At 37.5% G+C, this 23,298-nt stretch overlaps 2 protein-coding genes across 2 annotated transcripts; both read left to right on the forward strand.

Annotated features, from left to right (window-relative positions):
• Positions 1-60: 60 nt before the first annotated feature.
• Positions 61-6,520, forward strand: LOC148415015 (DCN1-like protein 1). The gene is made up of 7 exons (XM_088429437.1): positions 61-132; positions 947-1,160; positions 1,688-1,856; positions 2,626-2,756; positions 2,859-2,941; positions 4,961-5,057; positions 5,977-6,520. Exons 1-7 carry the CDS (start codon positions 130-132, stop codon positions 6,051-6,053), a joined length of 774 nt encoding a protein of 257 aa, XP_088285563.1. The 5' UTR covers positions 61-129; the 3' UTR covers positions 6,054-6,520.
• A 2,077-nt stretch (positions 6,521-8,597) lies between these two features.
• Positions 8,598-19,767, forward strand: LOC148415016 (coiled-coil domain-containing protein 39-like). Its single transcript, XM_088430011.1, has 19 exons — positions 8,598-8,693; positions 9,599-9,718; positions 9,820-9,966; positions 10,060-10,218; positions 10,302-10,394; positions 10,478-10,606; positions 12,152-12,343; positions 12,465-12,568; positions 12,653-12,785; positions 14,183-14,377; positions 14,461-14,628; positions 14,707-14,844; positions 15,852-16,060; positions 16,137-16,266; positions 16,361-16,520; positions 16,757-16,863; positions 17,714-17,875; positions 19,288-19,367; positions 19,629-19,767. The coding sequence occupies exons 1-19, from the start codon at positions 8,598-8,600 to the stop codon at positions 19,717-19,719; spliced, it is 2,613 nt and encodes an 870-aa protein (XP_088286137.1). The 3' UTR covers positions 19,720-19,767.
• Positions 19,768-23,298: the final 3,531 nt, after the last annotated feature.

Raw genomic sequence — 23,298 nt, forward strand, 5'->3', positions numbered from 1 at the left:
AAAAGGATATTAGTGGAATAATATATTTTAATTTGAAAATTTAACCGGAATCTCTTTTTTTGTTTCCGTTGGAACTTTACACACTTTAGTCAGCTGGATGGGAGGAAAGAGAGCCAAGCAAAGACAAACATGGTAAGAAATATTTCTTCTCAGCCTTTGTGCGCTGCTGTAAATATAATTGATCACGATAACGTGATGCGTATGGCCGACTAACGGACTTATTTACATTTAGCAACCCTTCTGGGTCCCCCCAAGACGCAACTAGGTGCGTTAGCTTGGGCTAACTAGCTGAAGGTATTGAGGCCAACTCGTCCATTTAGCTAGACAAGCTGCTCGAGGGTTTTGATGCCAAATGATCAGTTCGCAACAGGCAAATGACGACCTTGTGGTATTGTTGGCCGGCTTTTGGCGAGGGGTTTCCTTTCTCAAACAAATGCTAGTCTGCCCATAATCAGATGGCCACAGCTGTCAAACAGTGTTATGGCGTCTAATAAGTGAAATGTGTGCGTCTGGTTGGGAGTTGATAGAACTATGAAGGCAGTCTAGAAGTGTGCTTGAGATTAAAGTTGACCCAGGACAATTTGCCTTATTGTATTTCCATTGGACGTAAGAGCAGAGTTGCTTAAAGTACTCACATTTTATTTAAGTAATACGTGTAAAAAAAAAACTAAAACAACTTATATATATATATATATATATATATATATATATATATATATATATATATATATATATATATATATATATATATATATATAAAAAGGGACTGGTAAATATAGAAGTACTAAAGATGTTTAATTTTCATATTGCTTTTCCTGAGGAGGTTATAAAGTTTAGGTACCATCTCATTGACCATTTGGTACTTTCCATCACTTCATAAGACTATAATTGTGCGTAGCTCTCATTCCACATGTATCTTGACATTTTGTTGTTTTCTTTTATGCAGAACAAGCTGAAGTCCTCACAGAAGGATAAAATTCGCCAGTTCATGATTTTTACGCAATCCAACGAGAAGACTGCGCTGGTCTGTCTGTCACAACATGACTGGAAATTAGAAGTGGCCACTGATAAGTTTTTCCAAAATCCAGACCTCTATGTTTCCAGTTTAAAAGGGGCTTTAGACAAAAAGAAGCTTGAGCAACTCTACAACAGATATAGAGGTATGGCTTTAAAATAAATACATACTTAACATATTATCCTGTTTTGGGTTGACAAAGATTTATCACAGTAGTGCTACAACAAAACATTCTTTTCCAATATTTATTGAAACACAAAACATACTTTACATTAGCAGAAACAAAATGGCTCAGAAACATTGCATATTCCCTAAATGAATGTTAGCCTCATCTCCAATTATGCTTAAGTTACCTACACAGTGTGAAATTTAGGACCGGTTTAGTTGAATAAAACTAATCTTCAGAATAATTTTGTTGGACAAATGACGATAGGTCAATTATACATTTTCCCATCAAGTGTAAAAACATTTACGTGTACTGCTTGTTCCTATGTATCGCTGGCTAATATTAGACGAGCAATGATTCACTATTTGTAGTCTTTTTCTGATGAATTAAGTAAAAAAAGATATTTTTCTGTAGCATCTGTTATGAAGCCATGGTACAGTTTTGGGACTCATATCACAAAACCATTGTGATGATGTAATTGATAGTTTTCCCACCTTTTCACTCAGATCCTCACGATGACAACAAGATTGGCATCGAAGGGATTCAGCAGTTTTGCGACGACCTCGGTTTGGACCCCGCCAGCATAAGTGTTCTCCTCATCGCCTGGAAGTTCAGAGCTGCAACACAGTGCGAGTTCTCGAAACAGGAGTTCATGGATGGCATGGCAGAACAAGGGTGAGAATGTTGATAAAGATATATTTTCCCATTGAAATGAATTGACATGCCTTCAATCTGTTCCAGCACCCTATTAAAATACAAATAAGAAAAAAAAAATATTTTCGTCTCTTTTCTAGTAAGGAAATAGCATTCTATGAAATTATACTAAAACACTATACTGTAAATACACAATAATAGCATAAGTAGTAAATAAAGTAAGTAATAAGTAAGTAAGTAATACATTAGTTTGTGAATCATGAGAGGAAAGTATATTAACCCCATTTGGATTAAAAAAAGACAGCTTTTCAATGAGTCATAGTTGTATTGCTTTTTTTTTTTTTTTTAATGATTGAACTGTACTTGTTATATGTCATCGTGTTTTGCTTGACTGTTTGTTTTCAAATATCCAGTCCGTGGAGGGTTATCACAAAGCAACAACGATGCTAGTAAAATTATCCCTTCAAATGAGCTTGGCATCATTTGTTTACATTAAAGTGTAAATTCAAACTAGAATTGGAACTAAAACCTTTAATTATGTTGAAAAATACAGCAGAACAGTGTCACCTATTGCGAAAAACTTGTTAGGTTCTGGTCAAAAATGGAAAAAAAATAATCAGTCTACACCATTTATGTAGTAACTTCAACATAATTCCCACCAAGTTTTGTTTTATACACATCGTAAGCCTATCTCCGATTTTTATAGCGTAATGCTGTCGAGCTCACGGCATTGCGGTGCATTCTTGTCAAGTGTGAACAATCATGAATTGACTGTATTGTGTCTCCTCAGATGTGACAGTATAGACAAGCTTAAAGCTCAACTACCCAAGATGGAGCAGGAATTGAAAGACCACGGAAGATTTAAGGACTTTTACCAGTTTACATTTAATTTTGCAAAGAATCCTGGCCAGAAAGGTTTAGGTAACAAAGAACTGTGATGCATAAATGAAGGACCACAGTAAAATCCTAATCTTTTAATCATGTCTATTTTCAACTTTTTTCTCTTCTGTTTTATCGTCCTAGATTTAGAAATGGCTATTGCTTACTGGAATTTAGTATTGGACGGAAGATTCAAGTTCCTCGACCTTTGGAAAACATTTTTAGTTGTAAGTACACTGTCTGCGCCACAATATGCAATTTTCAATTGGTCCTTTATAAGAATTCTGTAGGGAAAATTGTGATGTTATGGCTACTGAATAGTAAATGGTATGTTGTCTTTCTGACATTTGTTCTAAAGTTCTACAAATTATTTTGTCTGATGATTACCAATATTTTTTGGAAGCATGAGAATCTATTGCAAGTCAGGGAAGAAATCCACTCAGAAATGACAAAGTAAAAAAAAAAAAGTTAATGTGAAACTACAGTATTCTTAAATTTAGCTTAGTTAAATTCTATTTTTGGAAGTTTTTTTTATTTTTCATATGGTATAAGCCATGCCTTTAATGAATTAAAAGAAGAAAAAAAAGTGAGTAGTGTACAGTTGCAGCCAGAAGTTTTCATAAACTGTAAAAACACAGGTTTCATTTTTTTGTCTCCTTCTCTTTCGTCAAATCAGACAAAACACCTCCTCCAGTTCTGTCAACAACACAAAAATAAGTTAATTTTGTTAAATAACACACAAGTGAGAGAGAGGGATTTCTTACAGAATTCACAGAGAATTTTCTCCAAGGTCAAAAGTTTACATACACAAAAACTACTAAGATTTTTGAAGCGCATGAGATAGCCCAGAGATGATGAGGTCATGTCTCCTGATAGATTAACTGACAACCTGTTGGTTAATTGATGGCATTTTACGGTTACATCCCAAACGTTCTTCTTCTAAGTTTGAAATCATGGAAAAATCAAAACAAATCAGCCAAGAAATTGGAGACTGTCTTGTGGAGCCCCACATGTCTGGCTCATTCTTGGGTACCATTTCCAGATGCTTGAAGGTGCCACATTCATCTGTTCCAACAATTATGAATGCAAGTATTAATATCATTGAACTGTCCAGCCGTCATACTGTTCAGGAAGGATACGGGCTCTGTGTTCAAGAGATGAACGCATTTTGGTCCGAAATGTGTGAATCAACCCCAAAACAAAAAGGAAAAACCGTGTGAAAAGGCTGGATGAAGCTGGTAAGAAAGTGTCAGTGTCCACAGTCAAACGAGTACTGCACAGGCATGAGCTGAAAGGCCACTCACTAAGAATTAAGCCATTGCTCCTAAAGAAACATATAAAATGCCAGTTTACAGTTTGCAAAAAGACACCAAGACAAAGATCTTAACTTCTGGAGACATGTCCTGTGGTCTAATGAAACGAAAGTGGAGCTATTTGACCATAATGACCAACATTACATCTGGATGAAAAAGCCAATAGCTTGTTGACCTGAGAACAATTTACCAGCTAGGAAGCATGGAGGTGGCAGCATCATGTCCTGGGGCTGTTTTGCTACAGCAGAAACTGGAGCTCTTCATAAAATAGAAGGCATTATAAAAGGACATTTCATGGAGATATTGATGCAACATTTCTAGACATCAGGAAGGAAGCTAAAACTTGGATGCGAATGGGGCTTCCAAATGTAAAATGACTCTAAGCATACTGCCGAATGGTTCACAAATGGCTTGAGGACAACAATGTCGATTCAGATCACTAAGCCCTGATCTGAATCCCATCGAAAATTTGTGGACATGTGAAAAGGCATGTGGGAGGAAGGCATCCCAGAAACGTGACATCGGTTCTGTCAGGAGAAACTGGCCAGAATTCCTACACAGTACTGTCTGAAGCTTGTGGATACAAAAAGTTTAACTCAAGTCATGCAGTTCAAAGGAAATTCTACTCGATATTAAGGAAATGTGTGCAAACCATTGACCTTTGAAGAAAATATTACAACCCTAATCCTTTGCACAGTATGTGTAAACTTCTGGCTTCAACTGTATGTCACTTCAATTGTTCATGGAAATATATAGTCAAGAAAATCAGATGAAGATATTAACTTCAAACTGGGCACTCTGATATGCAAGGTATATCGGGCCAAAATTTACTCTGAATCGATTTCAGTTCAATTCCAAAGCAGTCCTACAAAATTCTTGTACAGATTCTTGTCAGCAATTGCTATGACTTGACAATATATTTTTGTATTGCAGGAACACCACAAAAGATCAATTCCCAAAGACACATGGAACCTGCTGCTAGACTTCAGCACTATGATTACAGATGACATGTCCAATTATGATGAGGAAGGTTGGTACAGCGTTTTAGTTTTGAATGAAAATGTATCTACTCTAGGAATGTGACGAATTTGGAACACTACTCTAAGTAATGTAGGTAAAATTATACCAAAACCCAAAACAATAATAGCGGATGAGGCGAAGACAACCCAATGAAGGTGTTTTTTTGTCTCTGTCCCGTTCTTGCTTCTGCTCTGTGAGAGCTCGCTCGGCGCAAGCGAGAAGTGACGTTGCTGGCACTGCACAAAATGACAAAAAACTCACCCTTCCCTTCTTTCATTTACTCTTTGAGTTTAACAGACTGAATATATTCTGCTTCCGCTAAGACAGCCATTTCAACATGGCCAAGTATTTCCATAAACACGTTAAACATATAACTGCGACTTTGATGCTAGCTTTGGCAAACCCATCTACTGTGTTCTGCATTGTGTGTTTGATACCAACTTGAACTGACAATTGCCTCTATTCTTTAAACCATAGCTAGCGTTCCTGAGTTTTGCCTATAGCCTGTCAAAAGCCTTTTACATCGTGTGTTTGCATTAAGCGAGCAGACTTGATGGTTTTGAACTAGTTCACATGTAATTGTCTTTATATTTGTTTGTTTTTAAACTGGCAGTGGCCTCTCTTTTTAACCACTGCAGGCATTCACAATTCATTATAAAATATTTTTGGAAAAGTCACGTCATGTCTCATTTAAGGTGAGGTACCACCCCCAGCAAAAAAACAAAAACAAAAAAAAAAGACTATACCAAGTCCAGACTAAAATATGCAGTGATAAAGAAACAGTCAGGCAGGGCAGAATAAAGTTACAAAAAGAAGCATGCACATGAGTCTCATTTCCCCGCAGTGTGTTGTAAAGGAAGGACGCACCTCCTAGTTTGTCAGGTTGAACCATCCTAGCCTTACTGCATGATTTTTTTTCCCTCCATCAGGAGCATGGCCTGTACTCATTGATGACTTTGTGGAGTTTGCACGACCGCACATCGGGACCAAAAGTACTGCAGTTTAAGCTCCTCTTAACAGCCCACACAAACAAGAGAAAAGAACACGTGGCCCACACTGAGCTGACAACTACGTTGCCTTTTCAATCCTCAGGACTGAAATATTTTACACAGCAGAGACTTTATATATACACGTGTGTATGTGTTCGTGTATGTACAATGCATATAGAAAAATAATGCATCACTATGTTGATTAACTTGTGGTGGATCGGGGGCTTTTAACTACAGTATTGGGATTCTTGGAGATGCCGAAACCAAGCAAGAGGAGGGATCTCAGTTTTTGGATGTGTTTGGGCTCAAATGTCAATTCACACTCTTGAACTGTAATGTACACTTTCTTTAATAATGATTTTTAATTTGACTTCTGAGTGGCCTCCACATTTTTGTTTTATGACAATTCTGTGAATATTCCATATGAACTTTTTTTTTCTCCCAAGATCAATGCTTAGAACATAAAATAAATGTTTCAATTTGATATCTTTGAAGCTGCCAGCTGTGATTGCTGTGATTGGAAGATGTTGTCAGCCGGCTCTGCGTGATGAATATTTCGTAATGCTTTCAGGCTCAGAAGGAAGTGTTGCACAAGGTCAGTCTTTGGACGTTTTATAGTTCCTCTCTTTACTGGGGAAGGCACAGGAAATTATTTAGAATCACTCTTAGTTTTTTCCTTTTGCTGGTCAAAAACATTACAAACATTGCTGCAAAACAGTTTTTTCAGTGTTGCAATTCATAGCTAAAATAAGTATTGGTGTTTAAAATAGCAATTTAGCTTAGCAATAATTTTGCCAGGCAAAATAAATATAACTATTTTGTACAATTTAATGCCCTTTAATTCCTACCTTTAAGAGGGAGAAGTCATTTTAGTCATGAACGTCCAACCTGTTGACTTGTCAATCGCACCTTGGCTTTAACATGATCATGCACAGGACATGCAGCTAACATCTGCCATCCAATTCAAACAGAGGATAGTGGTGCAGTTGGTGACTACTTGAAATGCCTGCTAGCTAGATAGGTGAGAGATAACCCTTACCTAACAGCATAATCTTTGTCCTACAAAATTAATCAACAATAAGGCCTGGAAATTATAACAGAATGTTGGTAAGGTAATGAGTACTAGAAGGTAAGAATTTTTTTCCTTATTTCCTGTTTAAGACAGGCTCTGTATTGTTGAAATAGACAGTACAAAGAAAGAAGTTTTAAAGGTACTTGTATTCAATTTAAGGATGCTTGAGAACTCCCAAATATGGGCAAGAAAGGCCCATGTTTGTAGACAAGGGTTCTCAAACATTTGGGTCTTGGAACTTGAATTGTTTTTCAAGGACCCACACATAATACACTCCTATCTATCTATCTATCTATCTATCTATCTATCTATCTATCTATCTATCTATCTATCTATCTATCTATCTCTCTATCTCTCTATCTCTCTATCTCTCTATCTCTCTATCTCTCTATCTCTCTCTCTATCCATCCATCCATCCATCCATCCATCCATCCATCCATCTCTATCTTAACAAGTTTTATGAGAATTTTACATGGTAATTTGAGAATTACCTTTATTAAAAAAAGTGTTATGATTATTTTATAGTAAACCTCTTGCAAAATAATAAAACACAGATGAGTCTAAAAAGTCAACAAACCCCTGCCCAAAAGTCAGGTTTTTGTTGAGTAAAAACAAAAACAAAGACCAGAAGAAACCATTTCAAGGTTTTGTCCACCTTTAATACGGTTATGACATATAGAGTGTAACTGAATTTAGAAAATAATAAACTTTTAATGGTCACAACTCTGCTGCAGGCCGTTCAACAGGGGTTTCAATGTGATTAGCCATTTCTGAACAGTCACATCTCTAGTTATAAGAGGGTGTGCACTCATGCATACATTTTAGTGTGGGTGTTTATAGTTCTTATCTTGAAAACATTTTTTTTTCCAACTGAGTTCCTCATTGATGTCAAACAGAAAACAGTTTTGGAATTATTTATCCAGGTCTAATGAAAAAAAAAAATAGTAATTAACCAGAGGCAGGTTGACTTTCAGGTCACTGTTTTCTGGAAAAAAAATCTCATTCATGCTTGAATGGTAGCTTTATCTGATGACACTTTTACTTTTGTAAGTTAATTTTAGAATCTGTACTTTTGTTCAAGTACAGGTCTTGCACCACTTCTTCTATTTCTTTACCAAAGTTTACACAATGCGTTACAGTTCCTCGGCCACCTCTGCTTCCAATTGCCCCGTCTCCCCAACCAGCTGTCATTATGCTAGGTGACAAGACGAAGTTCCCTAGCGAGACAAAGCTTCTGCCGTATCGTGTCATAAAGCTCCCCTCACGACTGTTGCCTTTCAAATGATGCATCCCCTGTAGTGACATTATCAGAGTGACTGTGACTACGACACCGCGATGTCGTATACCAAGGATAGTGGGGAAATGCTTTCAGGTTTTGATGTAATAAATCTCTTGTATCCTCCTTTTATTTTCACACTGTGCTTACATTGGCCAACAACCAAAAGAAAAGTAAATATAAGTATAGAAACCTAATCTGCAGTAACTAAATATGGCTGCCTTCGCAGCAATGATATCAGAGTCAGGCTGGGAGCAGCACTATGCCCTCCCAGTGCTCAACGCTGAAAACAAAGTTTTAATAGAAAAGGTGAGTATGGTTCTCATTTATTTCCCACCCATCACGGTAAGATAATACATGCATTGTCTTCACTAAACAAAGGAGACGTTTGTAATTTTTTGGGGGGTAAGAATCATTTGATTACTTTTTCCACCATTAATGTGACTGAGTTTATCAGCACAAATCCATTGGAAAAGAAAATGAGCCCTAGTCAAGTTGGACTTACAAAAGGCTGCAAATTCAGCAGTAGAGCGTTAACCTTCAAGCTTCTACTTGGAAGCAAAAAAAAAAAAAAAAAAAGATAACCCTATTAGAGTGTCTGACATATATTTGTATTTAATCGGAGGGATTCAGTGTGCAGTGACTCCCATTTAACATTTTAAAAATCATTAGGAAAGTCAACACTGCACCATCGGTTTGAAGTGGGTGCGTACACATGTGCAACCACATTACCTCCAGTATTTAATGTTGATTCTCGTGTCAAACGATTTATTTTTTATCAATTGAGGTGTACAATACATGTTGCAGATCACATTGATGGTTATTGTTTTTATATTAAAAACCCTGGTGTTAGTAAAGGGGCGTGATGACCGATAACCATGTCAGCTTTTTTGAGAATAAAATTTTAATATGAGAATAGTTATACTTTTTTCCCCAAAAATAGTAATATTAACGTTTCGAGGCAAGAAATTGAGATTTAACCTGTAAATACTGAAAAAGATGCTTTTCTTCTTAAAATCATCATTAATTTTCCTAACAGACCTTTTAATTAACAGGGCCAGTTGATTTATTTTTTGTAAATAATTTAGCAAACTATGCAGTATGCCTGCAATGTTACTGGTCTGTGGACAGGATTTTGATGATGTCTCAAAACAACAATTGATACATTTCTGTGGGTATAATATGACAAAAATGGTTGTTCTCGCATTCCACAGATACGTGCGATAAAGAAGGAGCTCGTGCAGCTGAAAAACAAACGCGAGACTCACAAAGAAAAAAAGGAATTAGGAAAGGACTGCCTGAAAAATGCTAAGAAGGAGCTTGAAATCACAGAGGTAGGGTCCACGTTGTGTTGAGTCTGTAAGATGTGTGTTGTTTTTTTTAATGAATCGATTACTTAGCATATGGAATAACTTAGTAAGATTTTTGTGCTAAGGCTCTATGCAAGGCCAAAGACAGGGAAGAAGCCCTGGAGAGACACCTTACCGCCCTTGCCGAGAGAGAAATGGGCCGCCTGGAGCATGAAAATTCAAAGATGGAAAATGACCTTCAGGTTTTGGATGAAAAGACAAAAGCTTATGAGGTGAACAGCCGCCATAGATTGTTTACTTTTATTTGAGGTACCTCAATAAAATTGCAAAAATCTGATGACTAACCTTTTGCCCAATATGCTCAGAGCAACATCTCAAAGGCTAAACAAAAGCTGGAGCAGTTTCGGGTGCAAATGAATTGGGACCAGCAGGCCATGAAAGGTTTTTTGGAGGAGTCGACCATAAAAGATGATGACATGATGGCCATCATGAAGTACTCACACCAAGATGAGAAGAAGATTAAGGTAGTTAAAAATTGGCGTGAGATGTTTCTTTTCCATTTCTTTATTTCGGCATCTTTCTCATCTTAAAATGCTTTTGTCCACAGTCACTCACTTTGGCCATTGAGAGAACGATGGCGGAGGCCAGTAAAAAGCACAAAGCACTTGACAAGGAAATGACAGAGACTTTATCTGCACAGGTATTGAACAAAAGAAACACGGAAAACGAAATGGAAAGGACGAGATGCCATCAGTAACCTTCCGTATTCTGTTTTCCTCTCAGGTGGCTTTAGACAAGACGACAGCGAATGTGCAGCAGGCTCACATGGAAACTGAGCAGATCATCCACCAATGGGAAAACACCATCCAACAGATGAGGCAAAGAGATGCTGAATTGCATCAGAGTGCTCTGGTAACCAACTATATGCATAGTGACCCTCTGCTCGCTGTGGGAGTAATGATCTCGAGTCTCGACCCACCAACGATTAGAAAAAAAAACATAAACATGAAATAGTGTGAGCCTTCAAATAACCCTCCTACACTATTTAGACAATCCGTTTATTTTCCACGCATACACATTATGTTCTGAGTCACTTTTGACCAGCCTAAGCAATGTCCTCATAATAATTGTTAAATAAAATGATGGAATACAGGTATTTTTGTAGCCTGTTCAATAAATGGACGATGATCCTTAAGGTTTTAGAGAAACATTTGTTTCATGTTGCATGCCTTCATTTTACTTTTTTACTGGTTTGAAAATCCTAGTCGTGCAAACCAGCAGGTGCATGTCTTTGTGGTCTTATGTTCCAAAAAGCTGGGGCACAAAAAAGAATACAAAAGTTGAAGATTGCTCATCAAACACCTGTTTGGAGAATCCCATGGATGAACAGGCTATTCGGGTACAGGACTAGATTCCCTGAATTGCTCAGTGATTCACAATGAAAGATAGGGCGAGGTTCAGCTCTTTGTGAGCAAGTGAATGTAAGCAGCAGGGCTGAAACCAACATTGGATACTTGGGATCTTCGATCCTTCAGGCGACATGGCATAAAAAACCAATGTCACTGTGTAAAGGATATCATCACATGGGCTCAGGTACATCGAAAAAACACTGTCAGTAAACTCTGCGGGGCGCTACATCTGTAAGTGCAACTCCAAACTCTACTATGCAGAGCAAAAAAGCCTTATCAACAACAGTCAGAAATGCTGCCGGTTTCTCTGGGCTCAATCTCATTTTTGATGAATTGATGAAAAGTGTTCTATGGTCTGATGAGTCCAAGTTGTTTTGGAAAATGTGGACATTATGTCCTCCGGGCCATAAAGGAAAAGAACCTTCCAGACTGTAATGGACACAAAAAGCTAGCATCTGTGATGGTATGGGCACTAGTGTTAGTGGGATGGGCAACATACCTGCCAGTGAAGGTAACATTCATGCTGAAAATAGATACAGGCTTTGGGGAAACCTTTGCCGCCAGCTCATCAACATCTTTTTCACGGACACCTCTGCTTATTTCAGCAACACAATGCACAAACCACATCCTGCATATGTTACAGCAGTGTGGATTGATAGTACTGTAAGATTATGGTTACTGAGATGGCCAGCCTGCACTCCAGACCTTCCTCTGATTGAAAATGTATGACATACATTTCTATTATTATTTACAATGTTGATCTGAACAGTAAGTAAGGGTTATACAAATTAAAACTTAATTTATACTTTTTAAAAACACATTGTGAAGCTATATAAACATACAAAAAAAGAGGATAAAATTGAAAAAAAAAGAATTTGTTATAGTTTATGACTTACAATATTTCATCTGCTGTAATCTAATTTTTAAACACTGCAGTTTACCTGATCAAGATCTAGCTGGTAGACATTGTACTGAACAATATCATTGCGTTGTTTGCATCCTAAAGAATATCATTGTGGTGTTTGCACTTTTCCCTCCATTGATTTAGAAACTTGCTGAAACCAACCAGACTATTAGGGAAAGGAATGGCTCTTTGATGGAAGTGAAGCACTTGCAGGATGCACAGATTAATGACAACAAAGACAAGGACAAGAAATTGACCAGAACCAATCGACAAGCAGCAAATCTGCGGCTAGAACTAAAGGAAAAAGAGAGAAATTACGTTGAGATGCAGGATGAGGTAATGCTGAAGTCATTGGTGGCATTTGGCCCTCTGGGCCATCATGAGTGAATTTTCTAACACAATAGAATTACAAAAACTATGAAAACTATGTAACAGCACAAAATAACCTTATCTGCAGTTGAAAACCTGCAAAGCCTTGTTGGATCGAACCACTTCCAATGTGTATTCGATGAGGTCCCAAATACGCAGGCGAGAGGATAACATCCAGAGCAGCAACGAAAAGTGAGTCCATCTCAGCCTCAATGTTATTTTGTGAACCACGCTGGGGCTTGTTTAAATAATGATCACATATTTTATTTATTGCAGAATAAGTCAGGGTTCGGCCAAAAATGTTGCCCTTCAGGAGAAGCTGAAATATGTGACCCAGAATGCCTTGAGTGAGAAGGAGAGAGCTGCCCAGATGGAAAATTTCCTCAAGGAAGAGCAGCAAGCCATCAAGGTGGGGTGTTGTGCACGCCGCTCGTTTAATGCTACAAGTGCAGATATAAGATTGATTAAAAAAAAAAAAAAAAACTTTTAAGATAAAATGTAAATTTGAAAATCTACGTATGAATACAAGGCTCAAAATAAGCGGTTTCATTTCATGCAGTGAGCTAGCGAGGTAAATAAATTTCAAGCAACTCGTTTTTGTCATATTTTTATTGTTTAATAACGCCCTTGCTTCAGATATCTGGATTCCCCCCCCCCCCCCCCCCCCCCCCCCCCAACACACTCACAGAAAAAAGTCAAATTAAGTCAATCTGTGTCAAAATCGCTCAGCAATAAATACATAATAATAGGTACCGTATTTCTCCGAGTATAAGTTGAGTTTTTCCCCCCTCATTTTCAACCCCCGCATTAAGGGCGTCGAATTAGAACCGCATAACTCAAAACAGACCAACTATTTCCACATGTCTTTTAATAACATTAATTTGAATGCAAAATAAGTAATATGTCATTTACAAGACCTAATATGATTTTATTTTACAGACCATTGCAAAATGCAGTTTTGTCAAGCGGCGCCTTATTGTCTCTTTGTTATTAACAACAAGGCTGTGTGAATCATTTCTTTTTTTGGCGGACTTTGATGCATTATGAAAAAGAAAATATGGCTTGACTCCTTCAGCCCTTGGACAGTTGCTTGACCAAACCGGCAATGCCGGCATGTGAGGTTGGCAGGGCAATGTTCCATGCTCGGGATAATATCCCAAGTAAGATGATCAGCAAATCATCTTCAAAGACCTCCATTTCAAACAGTTTGCATCTACGCGCACGGACATTGCCTCGCACTTGTATCATTTGCGCCACACCCTCTCCCCCCGATGACTGCAGCAGTATCTAGCTCAATATACAATTTAAAAATGCCTCTAAAAGTGCCGTAATTTCATCATTTTAGTACCACACACTGTGTTTTAATTGGAAAGCCATGATCTATGTAGCCACTGAAGTCAGGGGTAGACTTATACTCGCGTTTTTGTAAAATTCACCCGAATTTAAGTAAAAAAAAGGATTGGGTCGACTTGTACTTTGAGAAATACGGTAAATATTATAAGTGTTGCTAATTATAATAAGCGGGAGGAGGGTGGACATGTACATTTGCTCTTGGAAGTTTTAAGCAAGTTGGGACATTTATAAGTTACATCAATACAATTGAACACAGTCACAATAATTCTTTGCATATAAGCAATTTGATTCGCTGTGTCTGTCCTTACACATTTATAATAGCCTACTTATACAATGAAGTTTAAAAACAATCAGCTTTTAAAGAGTTCACGCCAATGTATCATACTGTATTAACCCTATTAATACAACTTACTATACTATAGTGGACTAACATACAGCGTTTTTGTTTACCAGGAACTGGACATCCAGCTACGCGATCGCGGCAAGGAGCTTGTCCGCTGCCAACAAAATGGAGAGGATGCCAAGAAAAAGGAAAAGAATTGTATGGCACATTTATTACGGAGTAAAAGCACCGTCACCACATTTGAATGTCAGGTCAGGAAACAGGAGGAGTACTTAGTCAAACAGATGATGATTATGAATGAAAAGGTAAGCACCTCTTTAAAAAAAAAATACAACCACGACGACCCCAGCCTGACCGCTTGCTTTCTCTCTCACATTTTATACATTAGGACTCACAATTGATCATTTTAGAGAAAAAACTAGCACGACTGCAAGGCGTTGTGGGTGATTCCGAAGAAAAGTTGGAGATGGAATTAAAGATCACGGAGCTGCTCGATTTCCTCGAGGAGAGGCAGAAGACATCCAGTAAGCTCCTCATCAAAATCAAGGAGTCTGAGGTCAGACTTTACACTGTGATTATATGCCAATGTTCATAAATGATGCCATCTTCACGGCTATTCTTTTTTCTGTGACAGGAAGACATTCACTATTTGAGGAAAGAGCGAGAGCATTCTGCAAATCAAAAGAAAGATCTGTACAACAAAGTAACAGAAGTGAAACTGATCAATAATAATATTGAGAGAGAGCTGAAGAGACTCGGATTAAAGAAACAGGTAGCCAATGCATGGGTGCCGTATTGACCTTCCGTTGACCAGAATGCAGGAGTGTGAACGATAACACCAAATTTATCACACCAGCTCCCCATTCATATCAACCTTGAAAAACGGAGTCACATGACACCAACTTTGACAATAGGGGTGTACTCACCTTTGTTGCCAGTGGTTTATATATTAACTCATTCAATCCCAGGGACATGTTTTTGTGTTTTAAGAGTCAAGACATTCAATCCAGAAACTCTTTCTTGTTTTCTTTCATCGCCTCGTTAGCAAGCAACTGTAAAAGCAAAACGCATTTTGACAAATTTAAAAATAATACATTACGAATTTAAAAAAAAATGCATTTTTAAAAATACAATGTTCTGTCCCTCCTCTTATTTAACACACTGGCTTCTATTCTGATAGGTAGGTAGACAAAGCACTTTCAATGCATTATCAACAGCGGCCAGAGGCGGCGCTAAAAAACAAAGACAAAGCCAAACAAAGCACAAATCTGTAACGGTTAAAAGTTATACTAAATCAGTTCTAAAACACCCAAAATGTTTTCGCGGACTCTCTGCAGTCAGGCCTTGGACCCCACATTGAGAACCACTGCTTTATATGAACTTGAATGACTCATCTCAAACGTTTCAGTTAATAGTTCGAATAGCTTTGCCTCTTAATGCGTTTAGGACCAAAATAATTTGACAGTGTTTCCAAACTCTGCCTGGTACTCTATATTATACAATATATGGTTCTATTATGGAGAATTTGTGGGTTACCTTTAATGACCTTATTCCTGAATGAAAAGAGCTTTTGAAAAAGCTCTTTTGGCAGAACCTTGTCGCGTCAAACTGTCACCATTGGTGATAAATCTTTTGGTCCGCTGATAAGCGGCGTGACTTTACGCTACATAATAGGAAATGTTCCTGGGTGACCCTGAAACTTTTGAGCAGTGTTGTATGCATCTGAATAATGGATCAACTGCATCCATAATAAGCCATTGTCCTTTGGCCCTGCCTCAGGAGCATATTGTGGAGCTGAACATCTCCAAACTGGAGGTGAAGCGCAAGCGGGATCTCCTGTTCAATAAAGCCAACAGTGTTGTGTCCTTGGAGAAAAGACAACTTAATGTGAAGAAAGCGATCCATGAGAGGCAAGAGGAGATCCGAGTCTACAGTCAAATGCTCACCCAGCAACTGAAGACCACAGAGCAGGAGAGGCTGAAAATCAGGTGACAAGCAAATAACGGTTCCCCATTTGGAATGTTTTCATTGAAATGTGTTTCCCTACCTATCATTCCCCCCTAGCATGGATCTGAACATTAAGTTGGCCAAGGTCGACGCCTCAAAAAAGCATTACGAGGTTGTGACCTTTGCCATGGCAGCCGATGAGGATGATGAGGATGCGGTTAAGTCTCAAGCGCACTACATTGCCAAGGTATGATGGTCAGAAATGTTCATCGATGATGATGATGATGATGATGTTTAGTATTCTGTCAGGAAAGTCACTAAAAGCTACTCTGTTCCAATAGGCCGCACTAGAGAAAGCAGAACTTAAGCAGCGGGGAGAGTGTCTAAATAACAAAATCCGCAAGGCCGAGAAGGAAAATAAAGCTCTGGAGAACACAACCCTGTTATTCCACATCAGTAATACTGGATTTCACACAACAGTCATGAAAGCAAAGGAAGCCAGTATGTAAACTTGACTGTCACTCTTATCATTTGTAATAATTCCTAAGATTTTTTTTTTCCATTTCTAAATGTGTTCCAAGGCAAAATTATGAAATGAGCCCAGTCCTTTGGCTGAGAAGAATTCCTCTACCAGACTGCTTGAGATAGAACTGGCTTATTTGTTGTTTTGTGTCATTCCCCAAAATTTTGACCACTCAAAGAGAATCTCAAACTATCGATTTGTGTTATTGCATCAGCTCCAGATTATCAAGAAAGGTTCAAGCTTGAAGAACAGCTTCAGGTAGCTGAGGTGACGCTGGGCTCCAAAAAGCAGCTCGCTATAAAGCTTCGTGAGGACCTACAGGTATTACAAGCCACAGTTGAGCCATCTCATGGCAGAAATGAGTAGGGTTTAACTCGCAATCCATTATTTAACAAAACAAACTGTTTAAGTGGGGTCTGAAGGAATATGATTTAGCCTAACTGCTTTGGAATGACTTTTTACTGTAAATACGGTTATATACGCATCCGCTTATTATAATATGCACAACAAATTGACTATGACTTCATTTGAAATCTGAAGTCGAGACATTTTCTATTTAACTATTTTTATTTTATTCCAACAAAAGATTTGGTCAGAAAAGTGAAACATCTCAGTTAATAATTCATTCACATTCAGCTTTTTTGTTCCCAAGCAGAATTCTCCATAATTTAAACTCTAATATTTAAAACAATATTATTTGTTATATTATTGCTAATGTTTTTATTTATTTGTTTTTCATGTTATATGCTCTTTAAAGCACTTTATTACAGCAGTGGCTGTTGTGAAAGCGCGACATGAATAAAGACGCATATTTGCCTCAAGGTTTAGAGCATTTTGAGTGATCTTTCCACACCCACAGGAAAAAAATAGAAAAAAACATGTTCTATGACAATAAAATGAAAGCGAACTCCATCCCTATTCTCCTCCTTTCATAAAGTTTATTTTACTTTTACTATTATTTAGCAATCAGCAGTAGAACATGGATTAATTTAATCAAAGGCTGGTGTCTGACCAAAAAGCGGAGAAAAATGAGCTTTTTCTCAAAAGAAACATGTTAAACTGAATTTTTTTTTTTTTTTTGCTTTGGCTTGGGCCTTCAGATTGACATTGCACCCAATTGTGTATGTACTTATCATGATTTCTTTTGCCTTTTTCTTCCATTTTGCCGTAGGAAATTAATGATGCTTTGAAAAATCAACTGCAGTCCAAACAAACTTTGGAGAATGACGTCAAGCAACTCATAGACTTCAATGATTCTATTAATGAGATGCTCATCGCAGCCACCAAGTTCAGACCTCAGCTCAAAACAGCGCTGGTGCAACACTTTCAACAGGTTGGGCTCTTCACGTTATTTTGTGTGTTCGTCACCAATTAAGCCACGTGGTGGAACGTAACATTATTTTCAATAATACCAAGAGGTCAACAGACAAAAAAATTCTATTGCGAAACATTTACCTACTATGACTGAATATATAATAATTACTTTCCAATTCAAAGTTCCACGTAATACAAGTCTTCCGTGAATGATGTGCCTGGCTGAAAATGTTGCACATTGATACCCATAATGACTTTTGTGAAATCTTTTAGACTGACATTACTCCGATTCCAGCAGGTAATGAAGACTTACTTACCTGGGGAAAAAAAACAAAAAAAACCTCCACGTTCTTTTCCTTTCTTGCTTTTAATGGCCCTGTTTGCTAAGGCAGGCAATACTATTGTGGCTGGACTGGCAATGCCGTTTAGCACCTACTAAAGCCGTTGACCATTTTATGTTGTCATAGGTCCATGCAAGTCAGATTACATAGTAATCACAGACTGGATTTGCTCTAAATAAGGACTTATTTTACAGTACTCTACTATACTCTGTATTTGATTAAATGGAACACATTGAATAACGTAGCATAGCAAGGGGCGTCCTGACGAGGAAACCTGCAAGTTTCTGATCATATTTAAAGGGACAATGTGTAAGATTTCGACCGTTTTTCATTACGGGCAGCAGGGGGTGCTGCATTTACCGTTGTCCGTAGCTGTAACAGACATGGCGGCTTCCGGAAGAGTGCCAACTACGCAGTGTAATATAACTTCATGATAATTAGACCTGCAATATATTTAAAACATACTGTTGGTCGTCAAGAACACATTTATTTGCAAGTTTTTGAAATTAATAACAATTTCGTATATTCCTTTTTAATGAATAACAGTCTAAATCTTACACATTGTCCCTTTAAGAGAAAATTATGAATTAAGTGGATGGTCACCTAAAATAATCTTATGGCCAGTGTGTGGTCACCTAAAATAATTTTATGCCCATTTTATATTGAACTTTGTGTAAAAAAGTTTTTTGTAAAAAATAAAATGAGAATATGTAACCCTAACCGTGGATCGAATTGGGTGGAAAACTATTATTTACTAAAAGTAATGTGTAAATGTTCATGGATTTTTCAATGAAGTGTTCTTCCACTTGATGGCACACAAACACACATTTTCAGCTGTGTGCAACAGAAACAGAATAATCCATTGGTCTTCAACCAAACAAGCCTTATTGTATGGGCATTATATTTTATTTTTATTTTACTGTAGTTTAATTTGTGAGTAAATAGAAAAGCGAGCTTTTGATAGTTACTTTGTTTTTTTTTGTTTTTTTTCATGGTCTGTTTCTAATGTAAAATAGATGCCTTGCATCAAAAAGGTGTTGGGAAGCACTGATGATGATTATAATATTGTGTATATGTGTGCTTCTTTCAGGCCAGTCTGATTTTTCCATCTCTTGATGTCTCTGGTAGTAGTCGAAGGTCCAACATTGTCAGCAGCTCAGTCTCTGCAAGGTCAAACACATGCGTTGATTAACTTTAAACTTTTTTCATTTGCACACCTTGACATAGATGTCATGGCACCGCATAGATGGCCAAGTCTTTAAAAAAAAAAGTTTTCAATTTGAAACTGGATTTTACATGAGTGCATTGATTTACAAACTTGGTCGAGTTGCTTTACACTTCTAAGTCAAGGTTCCGCTATTGTAATATTTGTATTTATCTTGTTAAAACTGTGTCCGCCTCTGTAAATGTATTCTTCCTTCGTCGTGATAGGTGTGCCGCATTCTCCGCCAGCAGCCACAAGCCCTCTGATGAACCGGAACCTTCCGTGAAGACTGTGATTCTAGGCCAGGAGCTGCCTTAATATATTTGCCCTCATCTTGATGGTCAGGAACTTGTCTGTTGACCTTTTCATTGCACTCCTGTTTGATAAATAGACTATCGGGGGGGGGGGGGGGGGGGGGGGGGGGGGTATGCATACCTTTTAAAAAGGGCGATAGTGTGCTGTGGGCTTCCTATGTGGTGTAGAATTGTGGTGGACGAGCCGGGACCTATGTGTGTTATAATACTATACTGTATTGGAATGCTGATTTTTTTTTAAAAAATTTTATATGTCTTATATGTAAATTACAGATCACAAGTGTATAGGAAAATTTCATGGAGCAAGAATGTAACACATGATATCAAATTCAATTGTATTGTTTGTCACTTTGTCTTCTACTCCGTTCACATTTCTCAGCAGATTCAAGCCAAATACTGTACTGTCTTGGCAAAAATAAGGACAGTCAGGTTTGTGTATTTGAGTTAATATCACTTTAAAGCAACTTTGCTTAGTTATTTTGAAGTTCTTCATCCAAACTTATTTTCATTGCACCGAGTACTACGTGTCGAACTCACTCTAGTGCAGGGGCCACGTGGAGGAAAAACACCACTGCTAAAATAATTGTATACAATTTAAAAAGAATTAGTGTCCCTTAATACATACATAACTTAAAAACGATGTCACTTAATATATACATAACTTAAAAACAATGTCACTTAAATGTAGACTTTTGCTATGCCCGTCGGCCTGGTCTCATTTCCCACCAAATAGCAACAATTAATTGAATATAATCAGTGGTGTAGTGGGGATTTTTTAAGTGGGTGTACGCGATTCTGGGATGTTCTATATATACATACAGAACATCAATCATAGGCTACAACACCAGTTGAAACTAATGTTAAATGTAATGTTTTACTACTCCAAAATAATCACAGGCCAACGTTATTAAGCCTAACTCGAACCGAAATAAAAATTGAACGTGGCATCGGGAGAAGTGGGTGGACGGAGTACCCCCACGTACCACGCCCACTACACCCCTGAGTATAATTAAAATACCGGTAACTTACTTGTGGCCCCCTATACATCCCAAAATAAAAACCTTGAATTGCATGAAATGAAGAAAAAAATATTTTTCATGTTTGTTGTCAAAATAACACATTTTGAATAGAAAACTAAAAATAAAAACATTGAAAAAAAAAATGAAATGAAACGCAAATATCCAGTGTAAGGCAAATCCCCAAATACAATATATCAGGTTATACCGTACTACAACTTTTCAAGGACAACATTGAAGTACACAGAAAATGCTGTGCTGTAGTGTCTCATTTTCGTCACTGGGTGGCACCAATTATTGACATGTATGATAGAAGCTGAAAACTCTAAATTTAAGCCAGGATGTCACGTCAAATATGGAAGCGCTGTGCGCTAGCTGCTGTGTTTTTAACATACAGATCAAAGCCCAATGTCAGGTAATGACCCATTGTGAATCACTTAGGGATGATCAAAGGATTTTACCATTGAGCAGTAGCACAATGAAGCTAGATGCTAATGTTAACATGAAAGCTAGCGAAGGAAAAAAAAAAAGGCAGCACTATATCACGTGCTAACGTTAGCTTTCATGTTATTCACAGTCACAAGTTGTTGGATCAACAAACTAATTTCTGCATAACCGACAGTGACTGCTCTCAATTAAAGCCAAGGAGCGGTACCGGGCCGCCGACCGGGGGTTGCGGACCTGTGAGCTAGGTGACAGCGGACAATGTCAGGGTAGACATTTTTACCTAATGTTAGTAAACTTCACTTAACAAGTTAGTGTGAAAATGTTATCATATAGACATTTCATGATGTCAGATTGGGCATGTTAACCTTGACATTACTAACTAAATATATAATAAATCGACAAACATAGGTGTAATAAATCTAGAACCAACCTCTGTTTTAAGCCTCCATCTAACAATGAAAACATAAGTCATAATACCACTGAAAAATTAATTTATATGTATCTTGCTTTTTCTTAGTTTTCTTACACCATTTGTACATACTGTTAGTAAAGCAATACGTGCCAAAATGATGTCGATGAAAAAATCGTTTCAAGTAAATATGTTTTAAGAGACTCATCATTGCACTGGTATGAATGGAAATATTTTGCCACCTAATAAAGGTGACGCTCAATTCTGCGTTTTCATAATGATAAAGTGATTCTGATTTGTTCAACATATGGAATACACTTTACAAATGATAGTGACCTTTTTCTTATCCCATGTTTCTGCAGAAATCCACATTTTCCACAAAAATACCAGTTCAAGCAAATAATATTTTTATACTGCCACATTGTGTTCTACAACATTTCAGATCAGTATCAAGTGAGTATTAAAAAAATTGCATTCGGTTTTTGCACCTCTCACCCCTTTGCAATGGATCCTAAAGATGCTGATTGAAGCCAAAAATGGCCATTCATTTTACTTCACCTGTGATGTGAATTTGTCTGGATGGAAAATAAAGCTTAATGTTTCATTAGAACGTGGAATGCTAAGTGGGTGAGTCATTATTTACAAATATGTTTTCACTTGACAAGCGAATGGGAAACTTGTGACTCTTCTTCATTTGTTCTGCTACAGTCAACCCCCCTGACCATTTGACAAATAAAGCCAGAATTTTAGCACAACTGTTGTCTTGTGAGTTCTTGAACGTTTTGACCAAGGATCCAATCAGAGAAATACCTTCTTTTCGTGCTTTTTATACTGTAAATCAGTGGTTCTCAAAGTGGGGTCCATGGACTCCCAGGGGTCCGTGAACTAATTTGCCTTATTAATAAAAAATAAGTATGTGTAAACATGATTTTATCTTATATTAAATTGTGAAATTTTTCATGACTCTTCAAGAAAGCAATCAATTCGACCATAATATGTTTTTAAAAGTGGAATAATTCTGATAATAATTTTGTATCCTTCAGTATGGCTGAAAAGTAACAAATATACTTGTTGTCAAATTGAATCTGTTGGTGAATAAAAAGGGCACTTACGTTTGGCTTAAAGGGACACTGTGTAAGATTTAAACCGATTGGCATTTACCGTTGTCCGTAGCTATGACAAACACGTCAGGCTCCGGAGAAGTGCCACCCCCCTTGTAATATCATTCAGTGATAATATTTAAAACATACTTTTGGTCATTAAGAACACAAGTATTTGCAAGTTTTTGAAATTTTTAATCATTTAAATTAAATATTTTTAATGAAAAACTGTCTAAATCTTACACAGTGTCCCTTTACATGTTTTTTCCACCCCCAAACATTTGCAAACTAGGTCCTTGAAAAATTTGCTTTCTAAAAGTTGTCCCTGACTCCAAAACGTTTGAGAACCCCTGCCATAAATGACTATCTTCTCCCTCGTGGAGTGCCTAGAGAGCTTCAAGCTTAGGAGCATGCTGCCTCCTCCTGGTGCGCATGGTTGGGAAAAAAAACAAAAAAAACCTGAATGGTTGCTAAGAGCGACTAAAAACAAACAGGAGTCGTCCCAGCTTACAGCGACAGGCTAGAGTGGGAACATAGTGAGAAAAAAAACCTTAACAACTTAAGCGCTTGATTTGGGCTTCAAATTTAGAGTAACTCAGGACTGATATATG

Source organism: Hippichthys cyanospilos, chromosome 12, assembly GCF_059441005.1.
Source record: "Hippichthys cyanospilos isolate Australia breed blue-spotted pipefish chromosome 12, RoL_Hcya_1.0, whole genome shotgun sequence".
In the NCBI taxonomy this organism is placed as follows: domain Eukaryota; kingdom Metazoa; phylum Chordata; class Actinopteri; order Syngnathiformes; family Syngnathidae; genus Hippichthys; species Hippichthys cyanospilos.